Source organism: Netta rufina (genome assembly GCF_964035555.1).
Source record: "Netta rufina genome assembly, chromosome: 1".
In the NCBI taxonomy this organism is placed as follows: domain Eukaryota; kingdom Metazoa; phylum Chordata; class Aves; order Anseriformes; family Anatidae; genus Netta; species Netta rufina.
The window spans coordinates 55,774,834-55,796,141 of record NC_140123.1 but is presented as its reverse complement, the minus strand read 5'-3'; the positions used below and the strand labels follow the sequence as shown (position 1 = coordinate 55,796,141).

At 46.7% G+C, this 21,308-nt stretch overlaps 1 protein-coding gene across 5 annotated transcripts in view; it reads right to left on the bottom strand.

The window, feature by feature from the left end:
- Positions 1-10,831, bottom strand: part of CLYBL (citramalyl-CoA lyase) — a 155,043-nt gene extending 144,212 nt beyond the window's left edge. For all 5 annotated transcript variants that reach the window (XM_084305992.1, XM_084305993.1, XM_084305994.1 and 2 more), the window contains exon 1: positions 10,764-10,831. In XM_084305992.1, coding sequence (XP_084162118.1) covers positions 10,764-10,822 — 59 coding nt within the window. In that variant the 5' untranslated portion in view covers positions 10,823-10,831. The remainder of the gene's footprint in view (positions 1-10,763) is intronic.
- Positions 10,832-21,308: the final 10,477 nt, after the last annotated feature.

Here is a 21,308-nt window from a genome sequence, read left to right as displayed (position 1 = left end):
TAATAGCATGCGTGTTATCAGCCACAATACTGACCTTAAAGACAAGTTGACTTTATTGAACTCTTTACCATTTCAGACATACTCAAGGGGAGTCTTTCTTGCCTGTGTAAATACAACAGTAACTTCAATTTTGGTTTTGGAATTCAAAATCTGGAAATGCCAAGTCACTCTCCCCACTCCTAGCATGCCTTTGTGCAAGCACTGTTTTTTTTCCTTTCTCTTTGATTTTTAGTATGTGGAACAGGCTTTTTTATCCATTCCAAATGTTTTAAATCACTCAATCTGGACAAGCTTTTCTCTGTTTTAAGATTCCATATCAAAATGAAGAAATTAGGAATTTCCGCACCATGTTTTGATACGTAATTTTCATTTCTTTCCAGCAGTCCTGTGAATATGGGTTATCATGAAGGATCTCCAGGAGCAGGAGCTCCAGGCTTGAGAACATTCAGATGGGAAGGAAGAAGCACTATGTATGCTCCTACGTATTTGTCAGAAGAAGTAAAATATGTGGGTGGAAAGGAATGCCTTTAATTTTTAGCTCTAGAAAGCTCTACAGTGTCAAAAGCTCTGTGCAGGGTTTTGTACTTTCAGACAGACGCGATCCATTGCAACCAAACTTCTAGAGAGCTGAATAGTTTATGTGGACTCTGTCTTGGTGGGAAGAAAGGAAGTCTTCCTCTGAAAATGAGTTTCTTCCTCTTTCAGTATGGAGATGGGGGAGGAACACCAATTCCAGTGGTTACTTTTCAGAGGAGAGCCACAGCCTTCACCTTGTGACGGGCACCGTTTAGTACCCCTGTGCTCCCAAGCAGAACTTGATGTGCTACAGAAGTGAGGAAAATAATTAGTGTAAACTGGCGAGCTGACAACAGAAAAGGCAAATTCTCATTGATGCTGAAACATCTTGATGTACTTAGGGCATGACATAAGTAAACAAACACATAGGATGAGAGGGGTTCTCAGATTAAACGAGTACCGCGGGTGAGAAAATGCAGTTAACCAGCAGCAAAAAACAAAGAGGAGGGGGAAAAAAAGCAAGAGCTGAGACCAACACGCTGCTGCAACACAGAGAAAGAGATGGTTGGAGATTTTTGCCATCAGTCTGACTTTTGCAGAGTGGTGACTGGCACCACCAAAATTTGGCTGACCAGCTTCTAAATGGCCCGTAAATGTGCCTGCACAACAGCCCCGATGGGATGATGGATATAGAAGTGGGCGAAAGAGCTTAAGGGAAGAGTCCTGAAAGAGATGATTATCCCCCTGAAGATGAGGTTTGCTGATCCAACACCATTAGCTTTCAGAAGAATTACAAGAAACAACTGCAGAAGTCCCTTGAAAAGACAAAACTGTACTCCTAGGAAAGGACCAACTCTGGAGGGAAACACAGAATGACGCTGACCAGGCTCAATTAGATGCAGTGCCCTTACTTCATCTTGGGATAACGTGTCCTGCAAGAGGCCACCACAGGAGATGATTCCTGTAGTACTAGAAACAGCAGAGCCACAAAACACAAGAAAACAAAACCTCTCGTCATAAATGTCATTGTATATTTTCACTATTTATGGGTACGATGAGATGTATCTACCTCAGCAATAAGTCAAAGCATGGCACAGAAGGAACAAGCGGTTATGGAAAATCTTGCCACATGGCCTCTTCAGGATGAAACCTCCAGTGAAGCACTGGGAAAGCCCAGCACCTTGGGTCCTGGAAAGATCTGGTTGATGAGGCAGAGAGTTCACAATCCAATACATGTAAAGTGTGATGCCATGTGTCTTTTCCTGTCAGTTAAGCTGGAGTAAGATTTACTTCATGTTCTGAAGTCTGTTGGAGAGAGGAGCTCCAGGTCACCAGCCCATACTCTGGGCTTCCTATTTCATTTGATTGTTGCAGGTAAGCAGCAACTGCGATTTCTTACCATTCAACAGATGTTTGCTGGTCACTGAAATCACCAAAAAGGTCAAAAACCTCAATGTGCTTACAAATTAAACTGCCTTCTTATACCCTTGTCTGGTTGAGACAGGGTTATGTGGAAAAACACTGAATTTCCATCGTCGCTGTAGCAGCTGTGCCACGAGCAGAAGACATCAGTCTTCGGGGTGCCCATCTGCAGCCTTTTACAAGCCCTAAAAACCTCACACTGTACATAAGCTTTAGAAAAAACGAAGATGAATTATATGTTTTACTTTGCCCAATGTCTGTTTGAGATATATTCTACTTCTAACACCACTTTAAAGCTGCATATATGAGCTTATTCCTCTTCTCTCGACACAGCACACCTAGAATGATTAGAATCTGAATACACCTTATTATGTTCCGTCATTTCCCTATTTATCTGAAATGATGTGTTCCTCTAGCAAGGAGAAATGCCAACATGTCAGAACCTTCCTGCCCAAGCAAAATACAAGGTATTACATCACATTATATCATAAACTTTGGGAACTAGTGTCTTCCTTTCAGGAAAACAAATGCACGTCGCCCTCCACCGTTAAAGGGAGCACATGGGTTCCAACTGGCTGCTATTAAACTTCACATCTTAAAACCTGCAAGCAGACATGTGGTAGAAGCTGAATTACACGGTACTTCTGGACTCGCTGTGTGTACTCCAGGAGGACGGGCTGAAAACGCAGTCTCAACAGTTCGACTTTGAAACGAAAGAAAACTAACAAAAGACAAAAAGGGGGCACCATTGTGAGAGTGAGTTTTTTGCCCGCTGTATTTCATTTCTCTGTGTTTAACGACCTGTCTATAGTTAAGAGCACTGAGACCAGCCAAGAATATAAGTGCATCATATTAGTGAGATAAATCTCGGGACACAAACCAACACGAGCCTTTCCTTTATGTTCCGAGCAATAAAGCTGCAGCGGGGTGAGGAGGGAGCAGGCAGCAAAGTGAGGGGGTGAGAAGGGAACCGGCCATTAACTTATCAATTCCAGGCCTTGGCTTTCTAATTGACAACCTCAGGGCTACTTTCATCACTTGTCGACTTCAAACCCACACTCAATTTTTCCTTTAGATAATGATGCAACTGTAGCATAACGGTGTTTCTGACATATTGCAGCATGTAGCACTAGGAAGATTTCCTCGGTAGCTTAGTTTAACAGGAAAGGAAAAAAAAAACAACACAAGAACAACTGGTAAATGTTTTTCACATCTATCAACTTCTCAAGGAATCGGTAAGAAGACAGATTTTATACTTCCAGTAGCTGAAGTGAGCATTTTGTATTGGCTCAACCCAAAGTGCCTCAGAGCGCTTCAGTGTGTTATAGATTCAACGAGAAATAAGCTGATGCTTAATACAATAAACCCACAAAGTGTTTGTATTTAAAGCCTGAATAAAAAAGAACCCACAAAAACTAGAAATACGCTACGGATCAGAGAGCTTAAATTAAAAATACCACAAAAATTATACCACCGTCGAAACGCCACCTAGAAATATGTTTTTCTCAAAGAAAATACAGAATTAACAGCGTTGCAGGAGTGCTCTTACAGGCACGTCCTTACAGACAGCTGGAAAACCCTGACTTGAGTCCTCCTGCAGGAATCAAAGCGGTCCGCTGAAGGCAGCCAGTCCCTTTGTGAAGGGTAAGGGCCGATCCTAAGTAGGTTTATCATATTTTGATGACAAAGAAAAAAAACAAACAACTAAATTTTGTCAAGTAACAGCATGTCCACAGCCAACAAAGCCCCTGGCTCTAACATAAACAGCCACATAACTGCCTTTTAATAGTGGATATAAAGGTTTGAGTCCTGCAATCAACTCTGCAAAGGCCCCGGGGTCATACTAAATTCCGCGCAGTATCTGGGGCCCCGAGCACGTCAATCGAGGCAACAAAAGCAGCGTAAGAAAACAGAATAATACAAACACACCTCCAAATATCAGCTGCTTCTCGGGATCCTAAAAACTAGGTACGGAGGGGTGGCAGCTCGGACACGATGCCATATCGCCCCTTGCTGCTGAAAGTAACACACACAAACACGTAGATGCCGAATGTGTGCCGATTAGCAAAACAAAGGTGCTGCCGGCAGACGTGACGTGACACGCAGTCAGCTCTTGTCTTCGTTGGAATTTAGGTTCTGATTGTGCAAATTGGCACCCACATAATTGCAGTCAAGGAACTTTAATGAGGCCGTGAGTAGTTCAGCTTGCATTGGCTGGAGGAGAAGCGTTCAGCCCCAGCAATTTAGGGTTATAGATATGGATGGCTAGTTCCATAGCATAGCACTTGGCAAGTTTTTAGCCTTGACCCTAACTGAGCGAACGACAAAACGAACCGACCAAAGTCCTCCGCCACCACAACCGACATCCCCAGGCATTAATTGCTCTGCTTTTGTCACACACACTTGAAGCATACCAGGGCAGCACATGGGGAAAACACAGCCTGTTGTGAGGACCAAGATTGGGCTTCATGGTTCCCTTGGGCTGCCGTGCTCGCGCCTCTCGGGGTTTCTAGATCCATACGACGTGTTCTTCATCCTGCACGAGGCATTCGTTGCCTCTTGGGCACTGGAGCGATTCATTTCGTGCAGATTTGATGTGCTGGTGTTATCAGCCACTTTGCTGAAGACCTCCTTGCGTTCCAAGTGTTGGGCACGCTGCCGCCGCTGCTCCTCGGATGATAAGGAGGTGAGAGCTCTTCCTACAAAGTGCCTGGCCCACATCATGGGCAAAGTTGACCGCCCTACAAAGTTGCAAAATATTATTAAAAAGTCAAGGGAAACATATTTTATGGCCAAATTAGCAGCTCAGCAAAGGGTTGGCTGTAGTGGGAATGCCAGTAAGCCCAAGAGCTGGGCACAACAACTGATGGGGTTTTTACTACAATCCTTCCCCATTATATTTGGGGGCAAAAGACGTACGAACCCAACAAGTCTGAAAATTCAGGTACCAACTCTTAGAGGCAGGTGTTTTTCAGTTTTTTAAAGCCAATACCAACCACCTTTGCAATTTTGACACTACAGCCAGCAGTACTAACGGGTTACCTTTCAGAGTGTGGAGTATAAGTTTTACAAGCCTGTTTTGCCTTCCCGCAGGCGCTTTGAGCTTATAAATGGCACCTTTCAGTGTCCTGAATTATGAAGGGCAGCTAGTCCTGAATTCTCCTGTCGCTTAATGATCTCACATAAAATGAGGTCCACAAAACTTTTATTACCACTGCAGTTCAAATTCGCAGGTGAAGAACCACCAGGGAAAGGATGCGGACGTGTCTCTTGCTGTTGCTCCCCTAATTTTCCAGGTGCAGGAAGGCTCCCCTCTCAGCCTTCAGCAGTCAGTTAACTCTCAAAGCGTAGCCTGACCGAAATAAAAAGCCTCGAGTCTGTTACCCCAAAAAGCACCGGAGAATATGAGGGGAAGGCACTCGAGAGTGAGACACACACTAGCATCAAGTTTAGGTTAAAGACATGGATGTAAAAACTAATCTGCCCCTCCAAAAACTATTTAAGCATTTACTTACGACCTTTTGCTTTCCACATAGTTTTATTCACTCGTTGCCATTTAGTGTATCTGACACTCAAGAACTGTAATGATATTTAATTAAAACTTGAATTGGTTCCTCCCCTGTTCTCGAATTAACACCCGACGTTTGGAAAACACGCTGGACCTCAGCAGTCAGACTGAAAATTCAAAAGAAAGCCTTTCCAAAAAAATAAAGGACTTTGTTTGCTACAAATTACTTCTGCATTTGTATAAAGATTTAACGATTCATGGCATGCCAAATTCAGTGCTAATGAGTTTTGGGTTGTGTTTTTCATTTTTGTTTGAATTTTTTTTTCTCCTGCTAAAAACAATTACTGGAGGCCATTCAAATGCCACTGCATAAACCAGGAAACCTAGTAAAACTGTAGGTAAAATTGGCATTTTGTTTCAAGCGTGGCTCAGGAGTCCAATTCGCTTGTTGGCGAGCTGCATCTTTCAAACAGCTCTGGCATCTCCTCCAAAAAAGAAGCAGGGTAAGATGCTTTTCAAAGAACACATCCGCAACACTCTTTAATTAGAAGCAAAAATTAAAGAGCGAAACCTCACCATTTAATTCCAGCATCCCAAGGATGAAGGATCTTAGCCCTTCTGCCTCCCTCTCCACTTCCCAGCGAAGAGTAGATAAATTAGCAGAAACGTAAGCTCTTCACTCTCAGTACCTCTTCAGAGAATAGACGTGCCCATGGGAGCTTAAAGGCCTTCCTGGAGAGCGTTATTAATCTTGCTCCCACCAGTGTTAGTATTTTTAAAGCCTATTACAACACTATCTAGTCAGACCAGCGCAAGCCTTGCTTTTTCGTGACCTGGTTTCAAGAAACAAAAAGTCAGTGGAAATTATACCCGATTGCGTTTCATCGTTCAGCATACAGACCCCTGTCCACCTGCGGTAGGAAATATATATCTGAGATGGGCATTCCCCACCAAACGGTGCCATCCACCACACGCTGGTGCTTCGGTCTAGCGGAGGTGCCGTCTTTAGCTGGCTTTGTTCAGCCCCTGTCTCTCTGCCCATGGGCCTAATCACCCCTTCAGAAACCTCCAAATAATTCAAACCTGATTTGGCACTGGGTGTACCATTCCTGCCCGGCTGCGGAGGAGCTGTTCCCTGTTGACACCACTGCAAGTGAAGCCACAATCAATCCCTTTGACTTCGGCCTTCCAAGTAACACATGCACTACTCCAAAGGCTTTCCGATGACTTTTTAAGTGAAAACATCCAGGATGCTGTGGGTTTGAACACATCAGCATAGCTATTTCCTAGCAGCTGATAAGACGGACGTTAATTATTATCGCCAGGAAATAGAAGGCTTTCTGTGATGAGCCAGTCTTGTTATTCATATATAGTCAATATTTCGTCTCCTTTCTCTGAATAGCATTCACCAACTTAAAAAAAAAATCAAAATAAATACAAAAAATAACACAGAAAACCCACCCCCACCCAACAGGGTGAGCAAACGGGAGATATTCACGCTACCCAACCCCGCTCTCCAGTTCACCCCCAAAATCCCGTTGACAATTTCAAGAGCGGGGAGCGAAACCCCTTTATTGCCGAGCCCGCAGCAGATAAAGCAGTAATTGTAGTTATACAGTATTGGAAGTGTAGCTACAACATAGCGTGACAGCTTGTTAGTGTTGAAAATATATAAGCTCTTTGTAATTGTGCCTTTGGAATGCCATCTGTCTTGAATTAACATCCACCTGGGATCATGTTTCGATGACCAATATGGACAGATTACTGGAACTTTAAAACCTCGCTTTCTTTGTAATTGACATTTAAACTGTTTGAAGTTTCTCATTAAGTCCTTTTTTACAAATTAGGTGCAGATGTATAAAGCTCAACGTACAGTACTAAGGGAAATTAGGTCACCTGAAAGCTCAATAATAAAATGTATCTATTAACTGTTTAAACGCAGCGAGTACATTAAAATTTAGAGATCAGCTTTATGCTCCAAATTCTTCAAAGTTGCATCATTTCCCTTTCATCGCTGCACAGCCCCTCATGCCAACCATTTTTAATTAAAATGGCAGAGCAGAAAGCGGGTCGGACAGCAGGTCAACCCGGGCCCGCGAAACGGGGAAGGCAAGGCCGGCAGCCCCAGCGGTGCCCGTTTCTCGGGGACAGGTGAATCCTATTGACACCAGGGAGCCTTAAAGGGCACCGGGAGAGGCGAGGGGCGATGGGGTGCGTATGGCCAAAGGCCTGTTAGACCCTCTCCTAGCCAGAGGTCTCTCGGGATTAATCAGGAGGCAGCCTACATGAAATGCACAGCTGGAAACCCTCCTGGCACCACAACCAGCGTGTCCTTTCCTGATGTCATGCCAAGTGGCGTAACCTAGCTCGGCCCCGCTCCTCAGGATGGAGATGTGAGGGAAGAAACCTTCTTCTTCTAAAAGCTGCTAAGCAAGGTGAGTACGCTGTGAACCAGACCCTTTATGCGTGCTTAGGCTAACTGATTTCCCCTCAGGCGTACTGTCCTCAGTAACACTAGCTATTACAAGGGTTTTAAGAGCTGTTCTTCTTGCGACCCTGCTCTGGGAAGCTACCAGAGCTCTCTGCAAAGGAAGCGTGAGCTTTCAGCTGGCTACGTTGCTGCTGCTCCCAACGAGCAGCCAAGCAACTTTCCTGTGACGCCGGCCGTGTACCTGCATGAGGTGGGCAAGCGTGTTGTGAGCGGTGCCAGAACAGCCCAGATCCCCGGTCCCTCATAAACAGGGTCTTTCTCCATGCTCAGCTGCACTTCTGTTCGAGGGGGGGATTCAGAGAGAAGCGATGTGCGTTTTTAAAAGGAAGCAAAATGAAACCTGCCTGTTTGCAAGCAGACTGCAACAGCTGGGAGAGAACAAACCAACCAACGCGTTACAGCCAGGTGTCGTCCTCCAGGAGGGGACAGCACAACTGGCTTGGAAAGGAGAACAAGACAGAGGAGTAACTCGTTTGCCACTCACACCTAAGGAGAGAGACAAAGAAGTGTCCCTGCAACTCATTCCGTTTTGCTCAGACGCTTCATGACTGATGGCTTCCGTCTCACCAACACATCCCAAAGGCAGGTAGAGGGCCAGGCAGGACCTCTGCGGGCTGCGCTCGCTTTGCACCGCCTCGTTGGGGTGCCAGTGGCGATTAGCTGGATATGCTTGGCTTTGCACCCTGCTTCTCATTAGCATTAATTAGCCAGCATCATACCTCTGCTGCTGCCAGGACGAGAACTGGCTCAGGCAGTAGTTTCACAGCCCTTAATGCTGGATAAGGAATTGCCAAGGTACACACCGGGTGTTCCCGTCAGCACCGTGTCTTTCTGCCACCTCAAGCCTTGATGTTAGAGAGCTCCATCGGGTCTGTCCCCAGGCAGAGGATCACAACGCCAGGGACTCAATTAGTGGTGTTGGAGGCGTCCCTCCCCTCCCCGATGTGAGCCACGATCGGGTTCTGCCCAAGCAGCAACAAGACAAGGCCGCTTTAGGTGAACCAAAGTGCCCTTGAGGTAAAGCAGATGCTGTGGATGTTTCCCAACAACTCTGCCTGACAAAGTGTTTTTACCACTAGAAAGTCATGCTTTCAAATAAAATTCACCTCAAGGCCATCCTCCTGAAAGACACACTTAAAAACGTGTAGAACATGAAGTGATTTTTTTTTTGGATAAAGGTTCAGGAGAGAAATCCCTCGCAGACTTAACACTTTATTGATATTCTTGGTTATAGCTCTACACACGCACAGTGCCACCAGCTGCCGGTAAGGGCCCTGACTCATGTCTTTCCATTTAAATGTTGCAACAAAGAATAAAATTATTTCACGAGTAACAAAGGGGAACCCTTTAATTTGCTACAACAATTTCAGCTCCCATTGCATTAGCACCCTCCAGTGTCCGATCCATGAAAAGCATCATCACTGCTAATCTGCCAGGGAGCCACAAACTCGTCTTGCGAAGCCCAGGATGAAGCAGCAGCAGGCTCCTGGGAGGGAAGGTGAGAAGACACTCCCAGTGCTGGAAATACTTTTTATTCCGAGGGTACACATGGTAGGTGATCAATGTACAACCCCAAAGTGATGTGGGCTTATTCCTAATGCTGCATTATCTCCATGTAGGTGTTCAGTAAGCCTCACCACTCCACAGAGATCCATCATGCCCACTTCAGTGACACAGCGACTCAAGCCGCGCTCCACGAGTGGCACTCCTGAGGCTTCTGTGTTCGTAACAGCCGTGCTCATGCCCGCACCCTCGTATGACATGCCGCACGTGTCCACGCAGGATACTCCACGCTCTGTGGCACTCCACCAAGACGTGAGCTCAGCAATGCCGCTTTCACTTGACCTCGCACAGGCACATGAACATAATTCTGCCTCAAATATGCCACGTAAAGAAATGCATGTAAAAACACCTCTGGTACGCAGGTGAAGGATGCAGTCGGGTAGCTGAGGGCAACCAGGTGATCGTGCTTACATGTGCAGTGCTCTTCTTCCACATCACAAGTATCAAGCACAGAGAGAACCCTTCACACGGGCCTGTGGTGAAGGAAGTTTTCATAGTCGATGCTTTACTGCAACACTGTCTGTAGAAGCACATTGAACGTCTTTAGGAAAAAGAGAACAGCTGCATTTTTTATTCCAAAACAGCTGGAAGGAGTTTTTATTGAAGTTTTCCCCAAGAAGAAATGGATCTTTCCAGGGCAGGCAAGCCCAACAGGCTCTGAAACATCATGGGTGAGCAAAGCCAGATCACACCAGGGTTTCATCTCCCTGACAGAGGCAGAAACTCTCCGACCGCATCCTCAGGCAACTCAGGCTGGTGGCTTCGCAGGGATGGTGACATCCTCGTGAAGGGAGGGAGGTGGCAGCTGGACAGGCAGCTGCACCACACCAGAGGTACCTGCTGCGGCGAGGGCCCTGGCCTGACGGTGTGGCAACAAGTGCAGCAGGACGCATGTGGCAGGGCCTGGGCCGTGATTTTATGGGCTAAGGCACGGCACAGCCCAGCCCTATTGCCCCTGAACTCCTCAGGAGGAGCAGCAGCAGCAGTGCGGGCTGCACCTCATGAGGCACACACCGCTCGCAGCCTGAACCTGCAGCCTGCCCGGCCGGTCAGCCCACAGCTCGGCCCATCTCCCACCCCCTGCCCTGGGCAGGGACACCTCCCCCCAGCCCAGGCTGCCCACAGCCCCATCCAGCCTGGCCTTGAGCACCTCCAGGGATGGGGCACCCACAGCTTCTCTGGGCAGCCTGTGCCAGGGCCTCACCGCCCTCACGGCCCCCCCGCCCCCTGCCCCTGCCCCTGCCCCGGCCCCGCCTCACTCACAGCCGCCGCCGCAGCGCCCGCCTCGCCGCAACCGCCGCAACCGCCGCAACCGCCGCCATCGCCGCCTCGCCCCGCCCCGCCGCCGCCCATTGGCCGCCCGCCGCCGCCGCGCCGCGCCGATTGGTCGGCGGGAGGGGAGGGTGGGAAGGAGGGGGCGTGTCCAGCGCCACGTGGGGGCGGGGGGGGACGCCCCCCACGTGGCGGGGACGGAGGGGCGGGGCGGGGGGCGGGCGGCACGGAGGGGGCGGGGCGCGCTGTGCGGCCGTTACTGGCCGTTAGTGGCCGTTAGTGGCCGTTGGAGGGGCGCCTCCGGCTGCTCCCGCCCCTCAGCGACCGGGGCAGTGACTGGGAGCAGGAGGGGGCTGAGCGGTGCTGAGCTTATTGGCTCAGCCAGTCAGTCACACGGTCAGTCAGTCGGTCACAGTCACCCCGTCAGTCTGTCAGTCAGTCAGTCTGTCAGTCAGTCACCCGGTCACCCAGTTGGTCATCTAGTCAGTCAGTCACTCCGTTTCCCAATCAGTCAGTCAGTCACCCAGTCTGTCACACAGTCAGTCAGTCGGTCAGTCAGTCACCCAGTCAATAAATCAGTCTGTCAGACTGTCACCCAGTCAGTCACCCAGTATGTCACCCAGTCAGTCAGTCAGTACAGTCAGTCATCGGTCAGTCACACAGTCATTTAGTCAGTTACCCAGTCTGTCACCCAGTCAGTCAGTCACACAGACACCCAGTACAGTAGGTCAGTCAGTCAGTCACCCAGTCAGTCACCCAGTCAGTCATTTAGTCAGTCACCCAATCTGTCACCCAGTCACACAGCCAGTCAGTCACACAGTCACCCAATATGTCACCCAGTACAGTAGGTCAGTCAGTCAGTCACCCAGTCAGTCTGTCACCCAGTCAGTCACCCAGTAGGTCACCCAGTCCCCCAGCCCGTCCCCCAGCCCACGGAGCAGCCTTTTTATTTTCCAGCATCATTCAGTTTCGCCATCCAGCTTGGTTCTCTCCCTGCCACCCAAATTACTTTATTTTTATTCTTTTTTTTTCATCTGTGCAGAGATTTTCCCACCTGGCTTAACACCACCTTGCTGGGGAAGCAGCGCCAGCAAGCGTGAATTTCCCCTCCCAGCCAAACGCAACGCGCTGTCTTCAAGGGCTGTGCTGAAGCATGAAAGCGACCTGCGCTCGGCTCCCACCCCTCTGTCACCTCCCGAGCTAGTCGGGGGTGACACCACTGGGACCTGGCACCAGGTGACAACAGCGAAGCATTTCTGGTGCCACGTGGGTTTGGCATAAACCAGCGTCAGAAGGCCTGGAGAAGCCTGGCCTGCTCATTCGAGAGCCTACCCACACCGACATCCTCCCGAGTTAGGCGTCCATGGGGATGTGGGCCGGACAGAAGCAGTACCCCTGGGGGCAAGCTTGGGAAAGATCCTGGGGCTGTAAGTATGTGAAGAGTACGTGAAGAAAAGTGTCCTTGAGTGCAGCTGAGGCTGGTGGTCAACATTCGCATCTTCTGACAAAAATAAATAATCTTTGATTGGAGCCTGTGCGGAGTCCAAGTAGAAAAAGACTGCATGAAGGCTGCTCCCTGCCTGCGTGGCTGGCTGGGACCTGTCCCCTCTTGGGGCCACAGCACCCGTGGATCCAAAATGTGTACGGGCACTGGCAGCTGGGGATCATCTTGCCATAGGGTACGTCTGTGCTCGTCACCATTTTGAAAGGCTGAGGGATGAAGAAGCTCTGGGAGATGCGAGGGATGGAATTGGTGCGTGACACCAACAGAGGGAAGGGGAAAGTTAAGAAAGGGAGAAGCATCTGGAAAGAAAGAAAGGCCAGTAGTTAAGGGGAAGCTGCAGGGAGGTGAAGCTACTAGAGCAGGCCCAGCGATAAGTCAAAGAAAACGCTAGATAAAAGCTGTCGAGGTATATTCAGAAAAGCCCAATGTTTTCATGCTGGGAAGCGGCACACACCCTATGTGCTTCGTGCACTATCTGGAGAAACTGGGGGGAAGGGAAGGAGAAACAAGTGGAAAACAGCTCGTAGGAGTTTGCGTGGGGAAGATGTGCTTGCCTTGCAAGAAGTGACGTGGTTTCAGCACCCATTTCCTTTTTCCTTCCTTGCACATCCCCGTGCTCTAGGACACGAGGAGGGAAGTGCGATGTGTGTATAGATGAGGAGGGGGACAAGAAAGCAGACTCTCCTTTTTAACGTTGTTATTTTGACACATTTCAAACCTCAAAACCTTCTGTGTATCTCGCAGCGGATTATATGTAAATGCCTGTTGGTATTTATATGCCCCACGGCTTTATTTCGAAGTCCATTTAATAGCGTTTTCACCTTGAAGGAGGTTCATTAAACTTGCTTTGCTGCAGTTTGCCATCCAGGAGATAATCTGCAGGCTGTTGACACCCTAATGCTATGATGGCTCGTATGCCATTAAAATGGCTCAGAAGTGCCCGTCTATAGATCCTCAGCGCAATACATTGTGGCAGCGTACAGTATAGACCCCTTAATCCATAGACTATTATTAAAATAGTGGATTAAGGAGGTGGTTGGGATCAGACCCTGCTGTATATGTAACAAAACAGTTGAGCTGAGATTAGTATTTATTACTGGACGGAAAAATTGATTGAAGGATGCGTAGACGCTGATAATATCACAGCCTGGGAGACACTGATGGATTTGATTGTTTTTTTGCCATACGAGTCCTTGTTAAGACCTGAGAATAAAATGTTCGCTTTTAGTGAAAATGTAAAAATTGAATAACAGGAGTAAATCTATTATTTATTAACATATTTTTACTTCATGCTAATATAAAATGTGTTGCTTAGATGCCTTAAAACACATCGTGTGAGAACGTGCACAGAAAGGGCATTCAGTTTCTTGTGAAGTAGTAACTTCAAAAACATTTTCTGAAGAGTTCACACGATGTTATGTGAATCACCATCAACTTCATCTAACCCAAAGCGAACTGGAAAGCATGTATTTTTCCGTGCAATTTTCTCCTGTCAGCAGTCTTTCCGAATTTGTCAGAAGGGGAAGTTTTACCCAGCCATGTGTTAAAGTTTAACCGACTACGACGGTCGCAGTGCTACAGACCTATCTGTAACGCAACAGAAGGCTGTCAACAAGCCTTTTCAGTGACATCTCCACATTAGGATGGCAAGCAGATGATTTGAGGATTACCAGGCTGCTGGACAGGTCAGCTGGGATCTTCAAAATCTCTTCTATAAAGGACCAAATCTGCAGCCAGAAGCTGTTTACTGGGGGAAGGGGGAGGGAAACGGGGTGGGTTTAAAAGGCAGAGCCCCTTGGTTTTGTTTACGTGTCTGCCACGGATCATTGTCTTTAAAGCTCCCTCTGCATAATGGAGAGCTGAACTCTGGCTGACACTTGTTTCAAGTGAACCACTAGGAAAAGTTAAATTTCAGTAGTCAAGTGTCGAGATGAAAAAAAACGTCTATAAAACATATGGTATTCACTGGCTGGTAGGTAGAACAGCACATTTTTTTTCTTCTGAGGTGGAAAGCATTAGCACCAAATTTCAGTTCTACTGAGTATCAGATTTAAAAAATTTGTTTCTAATTCCTGTTTTAGGATTTTTTTCAACATCCTGTTGTTGATGGTTCAGGTCCCTATTATACATAACAGCACAGTTTGGATATTTCTAAAGGCATGTGAAGACACTTCCACACCAAGCAAATAAGACTCTGTCTACAATTGTGCCTGTGCTGGAGATTTCTCCTCCACGGACAACTCAGTCATATCTGTTAGTTTTCAGGTCCAGTTCCTGCATCTTTGCAGCCCTTGGACATACGAGGAGATGGTTTGTAAGAAGCTTATGAAACCCCACGCAGAAGGGCACAGTGACTGGAGCTGGCACAAGGCATCACTTTGGGAGCAAGCACGAGTTGCACGTAAGGAAGACACAACGATAGTTGTGCCCAGAGGGGAACTGAAAGCCTTCGTGTTCCAGAAGGTGGCACCTGAAGCCACGTGGATGAAAGGACAGACCTTCGGCAGCCTTTCAGGGCAGCTCAGAGAGCAGCACTACTGCAGTCGTGTTTAAAGAACCAGGGAATCAGCCCTGGGAAACTGGAGGGGAAAATACCAGGAAAAAGCTGGTGTGCTTTGCTGAACCAACTTCCCCACGCTGCTCTCTGTGAGACAACGTTCGAGGAGCATCCAATGTTTACCTAACCCGAAACTGAAAGGTCTGTACAATGTAGCTGTTACTTCTCGTTAATTGTATTGAAGCCCTTTATAATTTAGCCCTGTGGTACTAGCAGTTTGGATTAATTTACTGCTAGTTTCAGAAGTTACACTCCACTTTGTCATCATAAAAGAAAGAAACACTCCCAGAAGGCTTAGAGAAGTTCAATCGAGCCTACCCGCAATTCTCAGACTTTCCATACTTTTTCACCATTCTGAGTCCTAACGTAAAAGGCTGCAGTAATTCATGCTTTCACGGCAAAAGGGAAAAACAAACAACAAAAAAAATCCACAAACAAACAAACAAACAAAAAAACCACAACATACACAACCCAAAGACCTGGAAATAGAGCTTTCCCTGATTTTTACTAAGATTTTCTCAGCCAGCAAATTTGCCAGGATCAAGAAGGTAGGAATACACATTGTGAGTATAGTTCATACCCTGAATATAATCTCTGAAACTTCACTGAGATGCTGTTGGCTTCCGTCATGTCAGAAAGCAGCGTATTTTAAAATAAATCAGATTTTTAGAGGTCATGAAATATCGAAAGGCTAACATCTCACTCTCATAAGGTCATTGTCTCATTTATTACATTGTCTCATTTATAAATTTATTATTTATTAAGAGAGGAAAAAGATTTGGCAAGTGTGATAAGATTTCGTGAACAGTTTTGGTGTGAAGGGAATCTGTTCACTGCAATTTGGGCTATTTTGGGTTGTTATCCAAGGATGGAAAAACATCCTACCTTAGAGCCCAGCCGTGGTGTGACCTGTGACTTAAATGCAAGTAGAGGAATGCTAGCAGGTGCAGAAACACGCCAGCTAGCCATCCTCCCATACCTCAGGGCTTCTTTACAGTGAAAACAGAGTTGTACTTTAACTAAAACAACGCAGAGACTCAGTTTCAGGTGGGTTCATGCCTCTAAATGACCTACTGCTAGCTGAGAACCTTCTGAGTTGCCCAGTGACTTGAGAAAAAGGATCACAGAATTGACCCCGTAGCTCTCCAGGGAAAATCAGCTGGTTTAAGCACGAGATCCTGGCTAACCCGGTATGTTTGAACTGCAGTGAGCTTGGGATGGCCTCGCAAACGTTTCAGTCTGCAGATCCACCAGGAAAATAACCTCTGAGATGCCATCCTTGGGAGTGCTGCTCCACAGCCTGCTGGTAACCTCCTCACAGCCAGAGCGGGAAGAGGATGCAGATTTCACCTTCCAGGTAAAGCGTTGGTTTTACCAACATGACAAATGGTTAAACATTCTCAAAGGGAGAATATTTACCAACTGGACTAAAAAAAAAAAAAAAAACAAAACAAAAAAAAAAAAACCAACAAAAAAAACAAAACACTGGATCACTGATCCATATTTCTGTCTGTGCTAAGACTCCAGCTACCAACATTCATTACACTTGCAGATTAAGCCCACAGACCAGTAACGCTTGACAAAAATACTTCTGACAAGGAGGTGTAATTCATTGTTTAAAATCACTGAAATGTGTTTTATAACTGTTAGTCCCTGGCATTCATCCTAGTGGCAGCTATTGCTGCCTATCCAGCTGCTGCCGAAGCCAGAGCGCCCACTGCAAACACAGAAAGGCTGAACGTAAGACACAAACACGTTTGTCAAATGTTTGATACAGCAAAATATCACTCAAAAGTTCCCTTTATACGTCACATTAGCCTGAAGTCCTATTTATATTTTTAGTTTCACTTTCCTAATTTCAATCCATTCAAGCAACTCTGCCTCAAACATTGTTTGTTTGTTTTTTTTTTTTCCTTTGAAAACTCACTGCCATATGGAGGAAACATTAAAATTATTGGATCCAAAGTAAAAACAAAAGCAGCTTAGTGTTAGTGCAAGAGGCTTAAATCGAGACAATTAAACCTAAGTTAAACTGAAAGTAAAAATTACAAATAATTTTGGCCAGCAGATAGACGTACACCACGCATCACGTGGCGAGCCATTCTCATCGATAGGGGCAGCAAGCACTCCTCAAAAAATCGGATAATCTGGAGAGCCACCCAAACAGGCTTCAGGAGAAACACCCAGCAGCAGCGTTTTTGGGCAGAGGCTGCCGTCCAGCGTCACCAGGGGGGTGTGCGCTGCTGCGCAGCCAGCGTGGCTTGCTTTGACTGCCACTTCGTGAAGGAGGGCATGCGGTGCAGTCAGCACGGACAGGGCTCTGGGTGATCCTTCAGCAGCACAACTTTCAATTTTTATTTATTTTTTAAATATATTTTCTAAAATTTTAACGCGGGTTTGTATTTAAAATAAAGTGAGTGAAGGCCGCTATGACGGCTACCCACATGAATCACAGCTGATGACACAAAAATTATAGTTCAGCCCCTGAACCAAAAACAGTGTCTCTACCTGGTAGGAGCATCAAGCCTGCTGTGGGGGAGTCCCTGAGTTTGAGTTTTAGTGGTGGTGGGGACGGTGAGAGCAGGAAGACAGGCACTGAAAGAGAAAGGGATCTCGAAAACCGGAGACATTATCAGATCACAGGCTCACAGAACAGCAGAGCTTGGCGAGGCCAAGGGGAAGCTTTCTGGCTCCCCACTGTCTGCTAGGATCCGTAATTCAAGGCAGCAATTGCTGTGTAACAGCACGCCTGCAACTGGAGGTGCTGCAGGGTCAGCTCTGCACTGGAAGGTGGCCTTGCCCAAATTGGGTTACGGCAGCAGTTTTCCTTTTCTTCTTATACTCTGCCCTGGTTTTGATCCCATTAACAAGAACAAGCTTCTTTAGTATCAGTTTCTGCATCGTGGCTCTTTGAAAACACCCAATTCCTTGATATTCCTAATATTTACCAACATCTTTCAATGAATTCTTTGCACCAAAATGATTTTAAATACAATTAAAGCTTTGTATTACCTTACACTTCCAATTTTTTTCCAATTTTTTTCCCAATTCTTTTTCTTTCCTTCCAGCCAGCTCAGACTTTCTGTTAGAGCTTGACTTCTGTAAATTAAGCTCTTCTGTAAGCTTTCTAAGAGCACATTTATTTGTTCTTCCCCAACTACCTTTCAGTGCCATGAATTCCTGCAACCAACCCAGTTGTGCCACAGCCCTCTTTGTATTTACTCAGGCTGCGAGATGCAAAGTTGACCAGGAGTTGACGAGGGAATATTTTTCTTTGCTATCACCTACTTGCAGCCTTTTAACTCTGCTGTTTTTAGTGCAATTTCCATTTTCTATTTCTCCCCTTTCCCTTTGGCAGTGTTTTCAAAGAGGAGTCCAGGGCTACAATTTCTACAATTTTCCCTCCCTAGCGATGGTCACACAGCCACGGTCGATGTCTGTCTGTAGGGGCTTCCGCTGGATATTTGTCTGAATGTAGAGCACTGGGACTCGCCTTTCACGCACAGAAGTATATTTCTGCATCAAATTACACAGTCAGTGGTTTACACAGGAGGAGTGCTGGTTAAAAAACAAACAAGCAAAAAACCACTTAAGTAGGAGGTATGGAAATGCCCAGGAAATGGCTTTCTGTCCAACAAAACTCTGAGATTCAAGTTCTACCCTATTCTGCACAGGAACTGTCTCTGAAAACCTCACTCTGCAAAGCCGTTTCAAAGACAGAAAGAAAGACACGTTAACCCCCAAATAATCCGGTGGTCAAGAAAATCTCTGGGGATTTAGGCTCACATTCCTAATCTGCCTAAATTTGTCTGTTCATCTTGCTCTCTTCAGAAATTCTGTTCTGGACGGAAGAAAACTCCTCCACCAAAAAAAATCCCTGCTTGAAACTGGTAGCAGTCTGACAGAAAAGCACTTGCCATCACGTGTATCTCAGCCCCGCTGCTGTCACTGCAGCCTGGGGACAGCAGGAAAAGGGTGACAGAAAACCTCCCTTTTTCTCTGCTGCCTTGCTAGCTTTGCTGCAGCGAGCAGAGACAAGCGGCTTCCAGCGGAAGAGTCTTTAGGACTCCTTGTGAGAACCTGCAGGAAAAAGAAGTAGAAAAACGTAGGAAACAGGTCTGACCTTTTGGGCACTACAGGCAGGAGCGGAGTGTGTCCCACCTCATAGCACGCCAGTGATGGGCAAGCTTCTCTCTCGCTTTGATGCTTCGGCTACAGCAGGGGTAGAGGCTGGGCTGTGCAAGTGCCTTGGGAGGACACCACATCTGCTTCCTCCCTCCCATCAGCTGCTCTGTGGTTGTAAGTACCTCAATTCCATGGTTAATTTCGAACGAATCAAAAGACAGTCATTGAAAGAGGAAAAATAGTGAAAATGTTTTCTCTAACATTTTTTTTTTTTTTCCAAAACTGGAGGAAATTAGATCATCCTGACCTGATTCTGTATGATCGGAGAAAGTGGAAAAAAAGAAAGTGAACCAGAGCGAACTTTTTGCCAGCAGCAGCAAAACTACTCATGCTGAACTGTTCAAAAACGATGACTTGACACTACTGAAAGCATGAAGCCAGGAAACGGCAATCAACCGGCCTCACAGCTGGTAACACCTGTGCGGGACCCCCCTCTGAAGCATCCCCTTTTTAGCGGGCTTAGAAGAATTGCTTGAAGATATCAAAGGTGTATCAGGGTGAGGAGGCCTCATCCTCACCCAGAAGTGCCCGGAAAGGTGCATGAGACATCTTCAGACACCTTATTTGAATGCTTACTGTTATTGCTCTTTATCCTTTCATCCAACAACTTGGAATTAGCATGCATAACTAAACGCATTGCAGCAAGGATAAGCCCCTATCATCCCCTTAACTCTGCTCCTACGCTGGAAAGTTGATGCGTGCAGCAGCCAGCAGGTGCTGCTAAAATACCTCGGAGGGAAGGGAGCTGAAGCTGCGTTTTCACGGGCAGCGCAGGAACCCGGTGAAGCTGCAGGAGCGCGCTGTCATCCAAACACGACGGGGCGCATTCGTAATCCCCTGGCACGTTTGATTTACGGGCAGTTCATGACTCCCATCGCGCCAACAGCGAGCTCCAGATGTTTCAGATAACGGGAAGGAAAACCTGTGGTGGCAGCTACGCGATAATCAACCGATAAAATTACGTTCTCCTGTAGACCCTGCAGATTTATGCTTTCAGTGCTGGAAAACCGAAGTGTCATGCACCTGGGTACACACATGTACCCGAAGACAACACACAAGGTAATTGGAAAAGAGTATTTCAAGAGTCGGCTTTACGTAGCTACGTAGCTGAGCAGTGCTACTAACCAGCCGGTGTAAGAAGAAACAGCAGGGCACTGAGAATAAAGGTGAAATTGGAGGTGAATTTTAGGAAACTATTGGGGTGAAGACTAGAACGCTTCTACACAAGTAACGTATCCTGTAGGAAAATACTTAGGGTTGGAAATAAAAGCAAAAGCCACTTTTGGAGGAGCAGTAACCAAAAGGTAACCTACTCCTTACCTGTAAAACTCAAGATACCGGCTAACAACAATTAGTTGAGCTCCAACACTCACTTTTCCTGAAGGAGATGCGGGAACCACCTATGACAGGCCTACAGTACCCACTGACAGCATTTTTCAAGCACACAGAGAACCTCCAGGGCCTCCCTTCTACCTCAATATCCAACAACCAGACAGCTCATCTGCCTCTAATCCCACATAGGCTAAGCTTTCTCCTCTATCCACAACTATTAATGTACATCTGTGCAAAACCATTGCTCTTCCCAAGTCCCGAAGGGGCAGTAAGGGGCATCACAGGAACATGGAAATGCACCTACAGCTCCCACAATGCTGCCTGCATGCCTCCTCTCTGTGCTGGTTGCTACATCTGCATCACACGTTCTGGGCAGTTTTATTTTCAAACACAAAAGCACCGTGCTATTTGCAAGAGCTAATTAGGGTAATCACTGCTCTTTGCTTTCATGGGAAGGACAGAGAGATGAAACACAGGGAAGCCTGGTTTGGAGCAACCCTGAGCAAAGCTGCTAAGTGGGAGAAAGGAAGAAGAAAACAGGAGACAGCAGCAGTGGCCACAGCCTTTCCCCTCACTGCCTTTTACCTGAACATGGCACAAAGGCTGCTAGCACGTTGCCCATGACTAGCTCACGCTCAACCAGTAGTTGTGGTTAGCCCATTTCAAAACCAGACTTGGACAATTACCTTAGGACTGAATTTGGCAATGATGACCAGTTTGTTCAAACTCCGAAGAACCAGCTTTTGAATAATTTACCAACCACCAAAAAATTGACACTGATCTGAAGCATTATTCTCTTTTCAAATTTTCAAAATTTTCAAATTTGCTGACTTCATGCAGCTCAGCAGTTTGCTCCTACCTCCTAATCTTCTTATTCATTCACATTTTCTTAGATATCTGTGCCATGAATGCACTTTCAGAAAGTGTTGGATAATAGAGAAGTGTTTTGGAAGAGGCT